The sequence below is a fragment of the Heteronotia binoei genome, chromosome 19 (assembly GCF_032191835.1).
Source record: "Heteronotia binoei isolate CCM8104 ecotype False Entrance Well chromosome 19, APGP_CSIRO_Hbin_v1, whole genome shotgun sequence".
In the NCBI taxonomy this organism is placed as follows: domain Eukaryota; kingdom Metazoa; phylum Chordata; class Lepidosauria; order Squamata; family Gekkonidae; genus Heteronotia; species Heteronotia binoei.
In genome coordinates, this window is record NC_083241.1 from 45601745 (window position 1) to 45618155 (window position 16411).

Sequence of the window (16411 nt, forward strand, 5' to 3'; positions counted from 1 at the left end):
TTTCTGCTGCTCTCTGCTCCCCCGGCAGCTTCTGCCCAGCCTTCTGGGTCACTTGGAGCAGCGCCGTAGCCAGGCCCCCTCCCCCAACACACCTGCTGTCATGGAGCACAAGCCCCGGCCGTCTCACTTGGAGCTCTGACCTACTTTCTGCGGCCTGCCAATTCCTTCCTCGTTACTGTCGACTGTAATTCATGGCTAATTGACGCCCTCCCCCCCACCCCCACTTGAAGGATGTCTCTCTGCCAGCTGCTGCGTGCTGGTGCTGAGCTTGCAGGTCACGCCAGAACCACTTTGGGCTTTCTCACCAGCCCCGCAGGCTCCACTTCTATTTAGTCCCCATGAACCCCCAAAGGAGCACGGAGGTGGCAGGTGTATTTGGGGCAGCCCCAAAATAGCCCGGGCTTCTCTGCAGAGTCGGTCTGTACCTTTCCTTCGCCGCTCCTCTGTCCGCAGGGGGAGGGGCACTGCTGCCATTCCCTCATTCTGGACATTGTGCTCTTTTGTCTTCAGCAGCCTGTACCAAGCGAGGGGGAAAGAACTCACCATTTCAGACCAGGCTGCTGCTGAAGGCCAGTGTCTGCTTCCCTGCAGGGGGAGCCTCAAAGGGCCCAAAGGCCCAGGGTGCAGGGCAGAGGGGGCCACCCGCTCTCGGCCTGCCTGCACTCCCCAGCACTACAGCAGGGCTCCTTTCCTAGCAAGGACACAGTGGCAGAGAAGTGCTTCTTCGTCATGTGCCTTCCCAGGCCAAGCTGCCCAGTAAACATTGTCACTCCATGGACTTGTGGAGGAAGGGTGGCATTTCTGCCGCACTGCTCTCCCAACACAGCAGAGCCCTCCTCTTTGGGGCTCCTGTGACAAGTCGGAGGGCAGCTTGTGGCAGAATGCCTTGGGCTGGCAACCCTCCCCTGTTCTCTGGTCGGGCATGGAGGGTCTGCTTGGGTGCGGGTGCTGGGCAAGCAGCCCAGTCACTTGCCAGGGGGCTGGCACAGAGGAGGAGGAGGAGGTGGGGGGCATCTGCTCATTCCACAACTGACTGTCTGTCTGTCATCAGCTTCTACTGCACAGTCCTTGCTGGGCCACTCTGCAGAGGTTGGGGGGGGGGCAAAACTGGCCTGCTGGCCACAGGGGAATGGGGCAGGAGCCCCGTCAGAGGCCCTGGCCATCAAGGAAGGGTTTGGGTTGGTTTGAGCTGAGTGTGTGGAGGTATTTGTGAATTTCCTGCATTGTGCAGGGGGCTGACTAGATGACCCTTCCAACTCTATGACCCTTCTGCACAGACAGTCCAGTGGTGCTCCCGGAGAAACTCCCTGCAAAGACAATGATGCTCCACAGAGGCTGCCCAGCGCTCCCAACCTAGAAGATGCCCTGCACATCATCCTCTGCATGAGAGTCTGGCAGAACTTCTTGGGAAGGGGGGGGGGGGGGAGAGTGCACTTCAAGGATCCATCCCTGGTGTCCTCTGGCATGGAAAAGCCTGGCTCTGCCTGCCGCACTCCTCCCCCTCCCTGGGAGAAGGGCTTAAAGCCAGAGCACAGCCACCCCTCCCCCCCAATTACTGGGGCTCCCCGGGAAGGGCCTTGGGTGCCGAATGAAGGGGATTGGCTGGTTCAAGCCCCCACAGCTCTCTAGAAAGGCAGCTTCTCTTGCTGAGCCAACTTCCCTCCCTGTGGGAGGAAAGGAAACCTGAGAGCCCCCCTCTCTCTCCAGCCCTGCTTGATGCCTGAGCAGCCTTGCTTCCCGTGCAAGGGGGGAACTCTCGCATTACAGCCTGTCCTCCTTCGGGCTTCAGTGCTGGCCCGAAGGAGCTCTCCTGCCCACTGCCCAGCTTCAAGAACAAGAGTGGGAGGAAGGGCAGTGATGGTGCCCGGAGGGCTGTTGCAGAGGGCCCCAAGGCAGGCTGGGCACGGAAGGTGGTGCTCGGAAACTGGCAGCCTCTTCCGGGGCATGCTCGTGGGGGGTGGGGGTGGGAACTGCTGGAGGGCTGGAGCCAAACCAGCAGAGGAGAGGCTCACGTTCAGTGATGGGTGCTGGAATCCATTCTATTTCAAGACCCTGCAATTTGTGTGCCTGTGTGTGTGGGGGTGTAACAATAAGGCCACCTGAGAGAGTTTGTGGGAGGTGGCTCCCTGTCCTGCCCACCGCTAGAGGGCTGCCCATCTGCCATCTCACCCGGGAGCCAGAGGACAAGGCGGGTGTGGACCTCCCACTGCTGATGCAGTGCAGCAGCAACGGGGCTTCCCCAAGGCAGCCCCACCCCACCCCGGCTTTGGCCATTTCTTTTTGAAAACTGGCAATTCAATATTGCAGCAAAGCAGGCTGAAGAGCAGCTGGGGACAGCACAATGCTGTGGGGAAAGGGGGGGATACTTCTCCACAGCACCCAACCTGCGGCAATTCACCACCACGGGGATGGCTGATATCGCTGCCCCCACACAGGTGAGACTCCTGGGCACAGCAGACTCAGCCAGCCTCACGGAACCTCGGGCAGAAACAGGCCTGGCGGCAGAGCCAACTGCTGTCAGCGATGCTTCCGAGGACAGGCAGAGTTCTCACTTCCCAGGGCTCAACTACAGAACAATTCTGCTGCAGCTGAACTAAAAGCTTACTGGGTTTCTATCCTGCCTTCCTCCACGGGACTCCGATTCTCACTCGCTCGCTCCCTCCGCTCTGTCCTTCCGACTGCCCTGCAAGGCAAGTGGGGCTGAGTGTGAGTGACTGACAGGATTGCTGGCTCTCCTCTGCCCGGCCTGCCTTGCTGCTCTGGCTGCCTTCAGTGCAGGGGGGGCTGCCCCACTCACGTCAAGGAGACCACGGGAAGCAGTTTCTCGTTTTATTTTACAATTGTCCACGAAATATATTTACAGCACATGGATTTTGCCTCAGTGCAGGACACAGTCAAGTTGCATAAGTAGAAACCTTTGAACTTGTAAGAAAATCAAAGTAAGTAAGAAAGCACATAGCCGAATGAGATTTCAGCTGAGGATGTAAAGGAAACGCTGGTAATGGTCAGAGCAAGAGCTGTCAGTGGCGACTTTGCTCCTCCTAAGGGGCTGTTGGCAGAAACCACCCAGCAGCAGCAGTAGCAGCAGCATCCTCCCTCTCACTCACCCTGAGGCCTCCCGTCTCCTGGCACCCCACGGAACTCTGCTGGGCGCCTCCCCCTGCGGGCACCCTCCCCTCACTCCCCCAGGCCTGTGCCTCCTCTGGCCCTCCCCATCCACGGCAAGGGGGGGGGGGGAGGTCACTTGCCCGGAGCTCTTGCGCTCCCTTAAAGCCAGGCAAGGAAGAGGCCTCTTCTCTCTTCTGCCCGGGACTTGCAGCAGGTCACTGAACTGGGGGGTGGGGGAGGAGGAGGGCGAGCATGCCCTTTGAAGTACAAATGTGATGTTGTTACCTTGGCAGTTTGGGAGAACAAAGTTATTTCAAGATATCAAACATCAGTAACAAACGTGGTTAAGCATAGTGTCTAGAGGCCATGCTGGAACAGCATTTCTTCACAGTGATATATATGAAAGGTTGGAAAAAAACATCAGCATAAAACATTTCCACTTTTTTTTAAAAGTGTATGCAAAAATTATTTCTTTATATCAGCAATTATAAAATTACAAACCCTTTCTTGAAGTAACTGCATCTGTAAGTTGTGGTAGAAAAAGGTCTTGGGGAGGGAGACTTGAAACAGAGTTTGCATAAAATGGAAGCCTGCGAGAGCAGGCCAGGTGGGGCAGGGGAGGGGGTGGGGTGGGGGAGGAGGAGACGACTCAGTTAAGACGAGGACGAGGCTGAATAGGCAGCACGGTAATCCAGTGAAGACAGCAAATGACTCAACCCAAAAAACTGACACGTTATTCGGAAACCTTTACACAGCAGGGGAGACAAAAATCAACATTTCAAAATATGCCATTAATCATTTTGCTCTTAACGGTAGTTTTGGCACTTCATTGAATGAGTTACTCCTTTTCAAAGACCAAAATACGTATAAAAGATATCACAGCTCTTTGACATACCTTGCAAATGTAGTACTTATATTCTGCAAACACGGAAACAGAGTTAGTGAAACATTCCCACGGAGCCGCACACACATGCAGGGTTCAGACGTCGATAACACTGGGTCAAGGAGCTTGGCGCTGACATTTTGCATTTACTTGTCGTGAGGAGTTTCAGGCCGTCTCCTCTACGGAGCGTGTTTCAGACTTGAGTCGGACAAACTCTTTTGCCACATCGTCGTTGGTCCGCTGAGAAAGTATCCGCAGGATCGTCAAGCCGGTGGTGTCCAGGTGGAGGCTCCGCAGCAGCGGGTACCAGGCGGCAGTGCCACTGCTGCCCCTCTCGGTGATGCTGCGCAGCTGGATGACGGCCATGCCGATGATGCGGTCTTCCCGGGCAAAGCAGTAGTCCTTCACGGAGAGGTGAAGCTCGTAGGCGGCCAGCCTTTCTCCCTGGCTCAGCAGGCTGGGAAGAGAGTGCACAGCACGTTGACCAGTTCAAGCAGAGGTCAGCCTGAAGCAGCCCCCACCCCCCCAGCACAGGCCGCCACCAGGGAACGAGCCACACGGAGGGCTGGCTGGCTGCACTCCTGGAGCCCCCTGGACGACAGGCAGGGGCAGGTGGGAGTGGCTGAGCTTTGGGCCAGCTTGCTCTCTTGCAAAAGGGAAGGGCTACAGCTAGGCTTCAGGTAGGAAAGGCCAACCCGACTTACAACTGGAATGTCTCGTTGTACTTGGGGGACCAGGTATTGCTCTTGGTCTTGGTGCCGTGCTTCCTCCTCTTGTCGCCGAGGCTGGGGCCCAGGATGCAGACCTCCACAAAGGGCCGGAACATGGCGCTGGTTTGCCAGCTGAGGTTGTTGATGGCCACCACTGAAACACCACAACAAGCGGGGCCAGGCTGTGGCTCAGTGGGGGGCACCTGCTGCGCATGCAGGGCCCTCACCCCCCCCAAGGAGGCAGAGGGGACAAGGCTGGCCTGGAGTCCCAGGGTTGGGCTCAGCAGGCAGCAGCTGTGTGGGTTTGCCCCCCACCCCCCAGAGGGAGAGCAGTGCCTCCTTGGCCACAGACCCCCAGGTGCAGACACCAAAGGAAGCACAACATCCTGTAGGGGAGTGCAAGAGGCGGGAGGTGCTGAAGCACAGCCAGTCGTGCTGCCAGACCCAACCGACAGGCTGCAGCTCTGCAGGGGGAAAAGGCCAGGGACCCACTGGCCCAGGCTAGCCACCAACTGCCACCTGCTGAGTGGAGCAGCCGACAGCAAGCCAGAGGGGTGGTGTGCCTCAGTGGTCCAAGCGCCATCCTTGGCACCTCCACCTGGCAAGATCTCAGCAGCAGCAGCCCTGCCTGAGACCCTGGAGAGAGTTTAGCGGCATCTAAAGCCACTCCCGCCCTGCAGAGGGAGAAGGGGAGCTGTGGATGGAAACAGAGGGCTGCAAAAGTCGAGGGGGGGAGGAGGGGCAGGATGCCAGAATCTCTGGGGGAAGCCCCCCCCCTTGACCCCTCCCACACAAACCCTGTTGAAATGAACCAGCGTTGGGGGTCCCAAGGTCTTTCGCGTGGCTCTCAGTGCCAAGCAGCTGCAGAATTGGGTGCAGAAGAAGCCACCCTCTGCTTGCCCACCCTTCTGTGTCCACAGGCAGGCTCTAGCTGACCGCTGCCTCCAGCCCTGCAGGCCGATGGCGCTGAAGGCCCAGCGGTCCCACTACCGTACTTCTGTGGCTGCTTCCCACTGACCTTTGACGGAGACCTTATGCTCTCCGGTGCCGGGGTGCGTGGCCAGGTCCACCTGCACAGAGATGTCTCCCACGGTGTTGTTGGTTGCCTGGTCTGCAAAGGAAGGCCAGGGTCAGTGCCCAGGGTCCTGGACAGAGGGAGAGAGAGCCAAAGGCACAGGAGCCCAGAGGACACGAGTGGGGCACTCTGTGTGCACATGTGGGTGGGGTCCCTGGTCAGCAATCAATTAAAACAAAACTCAACATTGTCCTTCAAATCCATTATGGGGGGGAGGGGGAGTGTTTTAGATCAGCGGTGGCAGCAACCCAGAGGAGAATGCCAGCATTGTGGGGCCTTCATCGAAAGAGGAGATTGTCTCCTACAGGACTTCATAAAATCCTAGAATCATAGTTGGAAGGGACCTCCAGGGTCATCTAGTCCAACCCCCTGCACAATGCAGGAAAAAACAGGTTACTCACCTGTAATTGATGATCTTCGAGTGGTCATCTGTGCAGTCACACACATGGGTTTTCCTATCAGGACGAACCCTACCTCGGAGATTTTAAATAGCTAGCCTAGGCGTTATTTTTGGCGCGCACTCCCTCCCGCTCTGGGGAGCAGGCATCCACTGCGCATGCCTGTAGCGCGAGGGAGGCGCCCAACCCACTCAGTTTCTTTCCCCGCCGCTGACATAATAGGAGCGCGGATATATAAGACAAGTAGCCAGCAGCGGGGACGGCTGGGCGGGCGTGTGTGACTGCACAGATGACCACTCGAAGATCATCAATTACAGGTGAGTAACCTGTTTATCTTCTTCGTGGTCTCTGTGCAGTCCCACACATGGGTGACTGATAAGCTGATCTGCAAGGCGGTGGGTGCTGGCACTAGAGTTGGAGGAAAAAATAGTGCAAAGGTTAGTGCAACATAGGCAGCACATTATAGGCTATAAGGTAAGTAACTACTCACCAAGCCCGGACCAGCTTCTTAGTCAAAGATGGAGCGAAGAACTGCCTGTCCAAAAGATGCATCCCGCCTAGCACGAACGTCCAAAGCGTAGTGCGTGGCGAAGGTCGAGGAGGAAGACCAAGCGGCAGCAGCGCAAATGTCCTCCATGGATACACCCCTGGCAAGGGCAGATGACGTTGACAAAGCTCTTGTAGAATGAGCTCTTATGGCAGATGGAACTGGTTGCTTCGCGAGCTTGTAGCACAGCTCTATAGCAGCAACCAACCACTTTGATAGTCTCTGCGTAGATATCTTTTTTCCCTTATGACGGCGGCCGTAGGCCACGAAAAGTCTGGAGTCTGTGCGGAACGATGCAGTTCGATCTATATAGTAGGCGAGTGCTCTTCTCACGTCTAGACAGTGTAGAGCTTCTTGGCCCTTATCCGTAGGCCGTTGGAAAAAGGCAGGTAAGGTAGTGGTTCTATGCAGATGGAATGCGGAGACCACCTTCGGTAAGAAAGCGGGATCTGGCCGTAACACCACCTTATCATGGTGAAACATGGTGTAAGGCGAGTCCGCTCTGAACGCGCAGAGATCACTTGCTCTTTTAGCAGAGGTGAGTGCAACTAAAAGAGCCGTTTTCCATGAGAGGAGGTGAAGTGGTATCGTAGCCATAGGTTCAAAAGGCGGTTTTACTAGTTGGCTAAGCACTAGTGACAAACTCCAGCTAGGATACATTTGCCGTAGTGGTGGGTGCAAATGTAAGATTCCCTTTAAGAAGGATTTCGCAGCAGGGTGTGAGAAAACAGTTCGACCCTGTACATGCGGGTGAAAAGCTGAGATTGCTGCCAGGTGCACCTTCAGAGAGGAGTACGTAAGGCCCTTTTCTGACAAATGCAGTGTATATGCTAAGATTTGAGGCATGGAAGCCGAGGAGGGTCTGAAATTATGCTTGGTAGCGTAGATGGAAAACCTTTTCCATTTCATGGAATATGACTTCCTTGTTGACGGTTTCCTTGCATTAAGGAGAACGTGTCTTACTCCTTCAGGAAAGTCTGAGAACATATCCTCCAGGCCGTCAGGCGAAGTCTGTTCGGGTCGTGGTGCAGAACCCTGCCGTTCTGTTGGGACAGGAGGTTGTGTGCCAGAGGGAAGTGATGGTAAGTGCTTTCTGACAGGAGGAGAAGGGTTGTGAACCATGGCTGACGTGGCCACCATGGCGTCACGAGAATGCAATCTGTGTTGTCCAGTTGAATTTTCTGTATGCACCGTGTTATTAACGGAAAGGGAGGGAAGAGGAAGTGTAGTGGACCGGTCCACGTCTGTATGAAGGCATCCCCTGCAGACTGTTGTGAGGGCGGACCTCTCATAAAAAAGATCGCACACTGTGCATTTTCTGGTGCAGCAAACGCATCTATTGACGGAGTTCCGAATTTCCGGAATACTGGCAGAAGGTATGACCGGTGGAGTGACCACTCGTGGTCGTTGATGGAATATCTGCTCAGTCTGTCCGCTTGAACATTCTGTATGCCAGGAAGATGTACCGCAGTGAGGTGGATCTGATGGGCAATACTCCAATGCCACAGGTGCATTGCTCTTTTGCAAAGGCGGGTGGATGCTGTCCCTCCTTGCCTGTTTATATAAAAAACCGTCGCCACATTGTCTGAGGCGATCTGTACGTGTAGGCCTTGAAGAGATGGAAGGAACGATTTTAACGCTCTGTGAACGGCTAGAAGCTCTAAGCAATTGATGTGGAGCGACTGTTCGTACGGTGTCCATTGCCCCTGGACCGTGAGTACGTCGAGATGAGCTCCCCAGCCCCATCTCGAGGCGTCTGTTGTAACCACTGCTGATGGACTTGGCCGTAAAAAGGGCATTCCCGCAAGCAGGTGAGCTCGAACTGTCCACCATTCGAGCGAAGGGAGGATGTGGCTCGGAACAGTGAGGACCGTTCCTTGAGATTGGTGTTGGGGTCGAAACGCGCGGACGAACCAGATTTGTAGGGTTCGCATGCGTAGTCTTGCGTGTGTCAGAACTGCCGTTGTGGCTGCCATAAGTCCTAACATGCGCTGAATGTTGAAGGCCGCTTGCTTGGGTTGTTGCATTATTTGTGTGGCCAGCGTCTGAATGGAGGATATCCTGTCCACAGGAAGATACGCCTTGTGGTCCGTGGTGCACAAACGAGCCCCAATAAACTGAATGTCTTGAGTTGGGGTAAGGTGTGACTTTTGATGATTGACCTGGAGGCCCAGGTTTGCTAGGAGCGCAAGTGTGATGGAAATGTCCTTCATCAACTGTGTCCTTGAAGCTCCCACAAGGAGCCAATCGTCTATGTATGGGTAGGTTGCAACGCCGCGTTGCCTGAGGTACGCTGCAATAACCGCCATACATTTTGTGAATGTCCGTGGTGCCGTGGAAAGTCCGAAGGGCAGAGCTCGGAACTGGTAGTGGTTGTTGCCAACGGCGAAACGCAGAAACTTCCTGTGGCATTGGTGTATTGTCAGGTGGAAGTATGCGTCCTGTAAATCTACCAGTGCCATCCAGGAGTTTCTGGGGATTAATGGCAGAATCGATTGTAAGGTGATCATTCTGAATTTTCTGTGGCGGATGAATTTGTTTAGGGCTCTTAGATCCAGAATCGGGCGCTGTCCCCCATCCCTTTTCGGGACTAGAAAGTACCTGGAATAAAAACCTGTCCGATGATACTGGACTGGGACAGGCTCTATAGCCGCTTTGGCTGTTAAGGTGTCTATTTCTTCCTGAAGGGAAGGTGATGGGGGAGTGGAAACAAAATGATGTCTTTTTGGTGGTGCTTGGAACTCTATGGAGTAGCCCCTCAAAATAATGTTCAGAACCCATTTGTCTGTGGTTATTTGTTGCCAATTGTCGAGAAATGGAAGAAGCCTGGAGACGTGCTGAAGTGGTAGAGGTAGAAAGTCAAAGAGACTGCTTCGATGAAGATGCAGCCTTTTTAGGTGGTTGTGGTCTCTGCTGTCTCTGGTTAAAGGATTGCTTTGGAGGAGGAGCTTTACGTTTCCAGTATTCAGATTGTCGAGGGGATCTGGAACGTTTGAAGGGGGTTGGTTTCCATGATCTGGGCTTATAGCTCTGTTGTTGTTGCTGCTGTTGGGCTACCCCCAATCTTTTCGCTCGTTTGCGGCTGTCGTCCACGGTGGACAGTATATCGTCCGTTGTGGCATTAAAGAGACCTTGGCCATCGAAGGGAAGGTCTTCTATCTTGAATTTTAGATCAGGCTGCAACGAAGAGGATCGAAGCCAAGCATGTCGTCTTAGGGCAATGGAGGCGGCCATCGCCTTGGAAGTGCACCCCACAGAGTGACGGATGGTGTTTATCTGTTGCTTTGAAATCCTGTTGAGCTCCTGAAGTAGCTTGCAGGCTTGTTTCTGGGAGGGCTCAGGCAGGGCAGAGACTAGCGTATTCAGTTGGGAGGAGATATTGTGGGAATACGCGGCGAAGTATGCTAGGTAATTGTTGATCTTGGCAGTTGCCGTCGAGATTGAATACATTTTCCTTCCAAGAGTATCTAACTTCCTGCCTTCCTTCTCAGGGGGTACCGGGTGGCGGGTCTGTTTGGTTTTAGAAGATGAATGCACTATCAGAGAATTCGGTGCTGGATGGCTAAATAAAAATTTCGAATCCGGTGCTTGGATCCTATAAAGGGATTCGATTCGTTTTGAAGTCGGGGGAATGGAGGCTGGGTTGTCCCAAGCTTCTTTGATGGCTTCTAGGTGTACCGGCAGCATCGGCAGAAAGGAACCAGCAGGTAAATCTGAGTGCACCAGGTCGTGTACCACGTCTGTCACCTTGGGTGCATCCGAAGTAAGAGTTACGTTAAGTGCAGAGGCCATATTGGCAATCAAGTCCAGGTATGTCTTTGCCCCTTCGGAAGGTGACAAATCCGCGGGCTTGGCGATATCTGAAGCAGGGGACCCAGGGGACATGGACTGTATCGAATCCGATGATTGAGCTTCGGATTCAGCATCAGAGTCAGGTTCGGGTTCAGGTAGGTCCGGTCTGGTTGGAGTCGTGCTTTTGGGTTCCACTGGAATCGCACCCCTAGGTTTAGAAGTCGAAGTGGAAGGAGTCGGAGACGGCTGTCTCGGTGGTTGCTTGCTCCGTTGGACAGGAGTCGCTTCCTTGGATGGGTTCATGTGATAATCGGTTCGGTACCGAGAATGATGGTATCCGCAGCATGCATGGGATTCGATGGAAGGAGACCTAGAAGCATAATGGCGTCGCCTCGGGGACATGGATGGGGACCGAGATCTCGGGTTGTAGCGATGGCGGTCCCTCCCTCTACTAGGGGATCTCTCCGGGAAACGCGCATGATGATACCTATATCTCTCCATGCTGGGAGACCTGGCTGGGAACCGATGCGCATCGAAGTACCTGTAAGCATCATGTTTGTACTGGATGGGATTCGACATATCGCGGAACGATCTAGGATTGATGTGGTGTCGAGTCCACTGTTGCGGGTCTCGAATCGGCTCCAGCGCAGGGTCTAGCATGGATCCATGCGGGGAAGGGGATCGGGACGGAATGGGAATAACTTCTTCCGTCTGCTGGTGCGGCGACTCCGTAGCCGGGGTGGTCACTTCCTGGGTGTCGGATCCGGGAGTGGAAGGCTCGCATTGCGTCTCAGGCTCATTCTGTTGTTCGGAGGATTTTCTCGAGTCCTTCGGAATCTTCGGGTCCTTCGGGTCTGTCGGTTTCCGCGGAGCCTTCGGATCGGACGGTTTTCTCGAATCCTTCTGGCCCTTCGGGTCGGAATGCTTATGTTTCTTAGTGTGCTTCCCGCCCTTTGGTTTAGTCGCCGCGGCCGTTTGTTCTGACGTTCTCGCGCCGTCGCCGGCTTTCGCGGCATCGCCGGACTTATGCTTGCTGGGAGCAATGGCCACTGAAGCTGCCGACCTTGCGCCGTCCCCTTGGGGAGTCAGTAGGGGAGGCGACTTACTTGCTGACGAAGATTGCGACATATCAGGCTGGAGCACAGACTCCATTAAGTGGCTTCTGAGTCTAGCGGCTCTGTTTTTTCGCGCCTGTTTGCAAAATTGAAGGCAGTGCGCACAGGCGTCCACTTTATGGGATTCTCCCAAACAGAACAAGCAAAGCGAATGCCCGTCCGATGTAGGGATTTTCGCCCTACAGCGCGAGCACCTTTTGAAAGTTATTTTACTGTCCCTTCCTTCCATACGCCCGGGGGGGTGGGTGGGGGTGGGGGAAGGGAGGTCTGAGGAAAAAGCGGGGAAGATATTTATCTAAATCTTTTTTTTTTTTTTTTTTGAAGATAAGAATATGAAGAAATAGCGAAGGATGAAATAAGAGGAAACTTGAGGAAAACGAAGGCTAGATATCTGAGGTAAGTGAGGAGCGCAACGAGGTAGGACTATCCCGGGCGGCGGTTGGAAAGAAACTGAGTGGGTTGGGCGCCTCCCTCGCGCTACAGGCATGCGCAGTGGATGCCTGCTCCCCAGAGCGGGAGGGAGTGCGCGCCAAAAATAACGCCTAGGCTAGCTATTTAAAATCTCCGAGGTAGGGTTCGTCCTGATAGGAAAACCCATGTGTGGGACTGCACAGAGACCACGAAGAAGATCTCACAAACACCTCCCCCTAAATTCACAGGATCTTCATTGCTGTCAGGTGGCCATCTCGCCTGTGTAAAAACCAACAAGGAAGGAGAGCCCACCACTTCCCGAGGAGGAAGCCTGTTAGAATCCTAGAAGAGTTGGAAGGGTCATCTAATCCAACCCCCTGCACAATGCAGGAAACTCACAAAGACCTCCCCCTAAATTCACAGGATCTTCATTGCTGTCAGGTGGCCATCTAGCCGGTTTGGTGTAGTGGTTAAGTGTGCAGACTCTTATCTGGGAGAACCGGGTTTGATTCCCCACTCCTCCACTTGCACCTGCTAGCATGGCCTTGGGTCAGCCATAGCTCTGGCAGAGGTTGTCCTTGAAAGGGCAGCTGCTGTGAGAGCCCTCTCCAGCCCCACCCACCTCACAGGGTGACTGTTGTGGGGGGGGGGGGGAAGGTAAAGGAGATTGTGAGCCGCTCTGAGACTCTTCGGAGTGGAGGGCGGGATATAAATCCAATATCTTCTTCTTCTTCTTCTAGTCTCTTTTTAAAAACCTCCAAGGAAGGAGAGCCCACCACCTCCCGAGAAGGAAGCCCGTTCTACTGAGGAACCGCTCTAACGGTCAGGAAGTTCTTCTTAATACTGAGCCAGAAACTTTGCCTGGCCTCTCCAACCAGACAGTGATGGGCATGTGATGGAAGAGAGAAAAATACTAGGGGTGCCATTGCCAGAAAGGCTCTGCCATCCCCCTTCCCACTGCCACAGATGGGAGAGCCAGCAGTGGCTGCAGTGCAGCGCCACCTGCCTGACCAGCAGAGCACAGCAGCCACTCCCGCTCCGAGGGACATGAGGCCGTCTTGCCCTGAAACGTGGCTGGGGAAGGGGCAGCTCTTTCCCTCTTCAGCAACTGGTGCTGGCTGGGTGGTCTCTTGCAGCTTCCCTGTTGGATTCCAGGGCTGAACTCATGTGTTCCTTTCCTAAACTGAAGGGAAATCCCTGTAGCCACGGGCTCTTGGATGCAACCCAAACATCCAGCCAAACAGGCAGGGGTGCTGGTGAATTGTGCCCCCCCCACCCTCCACAGCTCCTCCCAAGTAAGACCAGGCCAAACAGGAGGGCTCCTTGTAGCCCCAGGTCCTGAGGCTGGTCTTCCTCACAGCCACATTTTGGGGGGCCACCAGAAACCTTCAGAGGGACGCCCCCCTCCCTCCGTGGGACTGGAGGCACCAAGGGGAGGGGGACAATTGCCCCAGTCTCCCTAAACGGCATCTCTCATCTTGTCTAAAGGACTCTTCCAAAAAACAGAGGCGAACGACCCTTGGCACTTACCGTGAGGGGTCCTTCTCCTAAGAGGACAGGAGGACATCTTGGGTGTTTCCCACCGTCCAATCAGGGAGGCAGGAATCTTAAAAAACTTCCCCTTCCTGTGGATGTGGGAACCACCCTCCTTCCAGTTCGGGTGACTCCGAGAAGCAGTAAAAAACTCTTGCAACCATCGCTGCTATGAAAAAAAGGTGAGCTAACTGGTGGTCGGTACAAAAACTTGGCATGAGCCTCCCAAACCGACTGAAATAAACTCATATAGAAACTGAGAAAAAACAGGTAAACTACAGGTAGCCTGTGTTAAAGAGTAATCAACAGCTGTAGATGAGACTACAGGAGAAGAAGTTAGATCCAGACACATAAAAGATAGATGCTGCCCGAGGTAGGACGATAGAAGAAGGGGAGGGCAAGATGTCCTCCTGTCCTCTTAGGAGAAGGACCCCTCACGGTAAGTGCCAAGGGTCGTTCTCCCTAAGAGGCGGAGGACATCTTGGGTGCTCCCATAGCAGTATGTCATACAGGGTGGGATCGTCCTACTCAGGCAGCATGTGTTGCAGGATTCGTCTGCCAAAGGCTGCGTCCGCCGACGCATATGCGTTCAACTTATAGTGTCGGATGAAAGTGGAGATAGATGACCACGTAGCTGCCTTGCACACCTCCTCTATGGAGGCATTCCTGTTGAAGGCAGCATTGGTGGCCGCACTCCTGGTTGAGTGTGCAGTGATCCCTGGTGGTACGTGAAGGTTTAACGCCTTATACGCCTCCGATATACACTGCTTGATGGCGTAGCTAATTGCTGATTTGGACATCTTCTGTCCCAGTCTAGGAGCCGCTATATTAATGAACATGAAGTCTGATTTTCGGATAGATTCAGTTCTTGTAAGATAGACCTTAATTGCTCTTCGCACGTCTAAGGTATGCCATGCGCGCTCCTTGGGATGATTGGGATCCGGACAGAAGGATGGTAAGTTGATCTCTTGACTCTGATGGAATCTAGAAGAGACCTTCAGTTGGAAGGTAGGGTCCGGATAGAGGATCACCTTGTCCTTGTGGAACACACACAGTTCCCTCTTAACCGATAAGGCCCCGATCTCTGAGACTCTTCTGGCCGATGTTATTGCCACCAGAAAGATGGTCTTCATACGCCTGAACTTTAGGGATACAGAACTTAAGGGCTCGAAAGGAGGACCTGTTAGGGCCGAGAGTACCAGGTTCAATCTCCAGGTAGGAAACCGATGTACTTGTGGTGGAGAATTCATGGAGGCTCCTCTAAGGAAGCGTTGAATATGGGGGTGAGATGAGAGGTTTACGCCGTCCACCTGCTGGAGAACTGAGGATAAGGCTGCCACCTGACGTTTGAGGGTAGCTGGCTTCAATCCAGAATGGAGACCGTCCTGAAGGAACTGCAGGATCTTGGGGACAGAAGGATGCAATGGGTCCACGGCTTTTCTCCGACATCATCTGTGGAAGGCTTTCCAGGACATGTCGTAGATCCGCGTTGTGGAGCTTTTTCTGGATGCTAGGATGGTGTTCGTCACGTCACTTGCATAACCAAGATCTAGGAGAGAGCGCCGTTCAACCTCCAAGCGGTCAACCTCAGCCAGTCTGGATGAGGATGCCACACCGGGCCCTGTAACAGCATGTCTGGACAGATTGGTAAGTGAAGCGGATCCGCTACTGACATCTGTTGGATTGATGAGAACCAGTGACGTCGCGGCCACCAGGGAGCAACCAGAATGACGTCGGCCCTTAGCAGCCTGATCCTTCTGAGCAACCTTGGAATGATCGGGATTGGGGGAAAGGTGTAAAGAAGGCCTTGCGGCCAGGGAGAAGTTAATGCGTCCGTGGCCTCCACTTGGTAGTGGTAGTACCTCGTGTGGAATCGAGGAAGCTGGTGGTTCTGAGAAGACGCAAAGAGGTCCAACACCGGCGGGCCGAAGCGTGTCACTATCGTTAAGAAAGGCTTCTTGTTGAGAGACCACTCTCCCGATTCAATGCTCTCCCGGCTGAGCCAGTCCGCCTTGATATTGCAAGTCCCCTTGATATGCTCCGCCCTTATGGACTTTAGATGACTCTCCGCCCATTCGAACAGTTTCACGGCCTCCTTGTGAAGGGAAGTCGACCTGGACCCCCCTTGATTGTTTAAATAAGCCTTGGCAGTGATATTGTCCGTTCGAACCAGGACATGCCTCCCGGTCACCTGGTTCTGAAAGTACAGGAGAGCCAGTCGAATGGCACGGAGTCCCAGAAGGTTGATGGGAAGACTCGCCTCCTCGGTTGTCCACTGGCCCTGGGTAGGTATCTCGTTGAGGATCGCCCCCCAACCTGAAAGGCTGGCATCTGAAAAGAGCTGTATTTCCTTCTCTACGAGGAACGTTCTCCCCTGACGCAGGTTGTGGTCCTTCGTCCACCACAGGAGACTCTCCTTGACCTTCTTGGGAACAGTCAACGACATAGGGCGCTTCTCCATGATCTGGATCTGATAAGGGCGCAAAAAACATCTGAAGTTGTCTGGTGTGAAAGCGGCCCCATTGAAGCGCCTCTAGATTTGAGACTAGAAGACCCATAAGTCATGCCAGGGTCTGGAGAGATGACAATGGTTCCCACACTATCTGGAGCACCAAAGCCTTGGTCCTCAGTATCTTTTCTTCTGGGAGGAAAACAGAGTTCATCCTTGTGTCGATGACCATACCCAGATGTTGTAGCCTCTGGGACGGCTGTAAATGACTCTTGGGAATGTTGATTATGAACCCGTGTTGTTGAAGACAGGATATGGTGTGTATAACGTCCTGCTCCGCACTCTCCCTCGACGAGGATCTTATCAGCATGTCATCGAGGTAAGGGTGCA

The 16411-nt window shown here is 54.1% G+C and overlaps 1 protein-coding gene across 2 annotated transcripts in view; it reads right to left on the bottom strand.

Annotated features, from left to right (window-relative positions):
- Nucleotides 1–3731: 3731 nt before the first annotated feature.
- The window catches only part of UNC13C (unc-13 homolog C), a 120903-nt gene continuing 108223 nt past the window's right edge, over nucleotides 3732–16411 (bottom strand). For both annotated transcript variants that reach the window (XM_060259742.1, XM_060259743.1), the window contains exons 30-32: nucleotides 5720–5812; nucleotides 4696–4855; nucleotides 3732–4448 (exon numbers count right to left, since the gene is read on the bottom strand). In XM_060259742.1, the coding sequence (XP_060115725.1) occupies nucleotides 4157–4448; nucleotides 4696–4855; nucleotides 5720–5812 (545 nt within the window). In that variant the 3' untranslated portion in view covers nucleotides 3732–4156. The remainder of the gene's footprint in view (nucleotides 4449–4695; nucleotides 4856–5719; nucleotides 5813–16411) is intronic.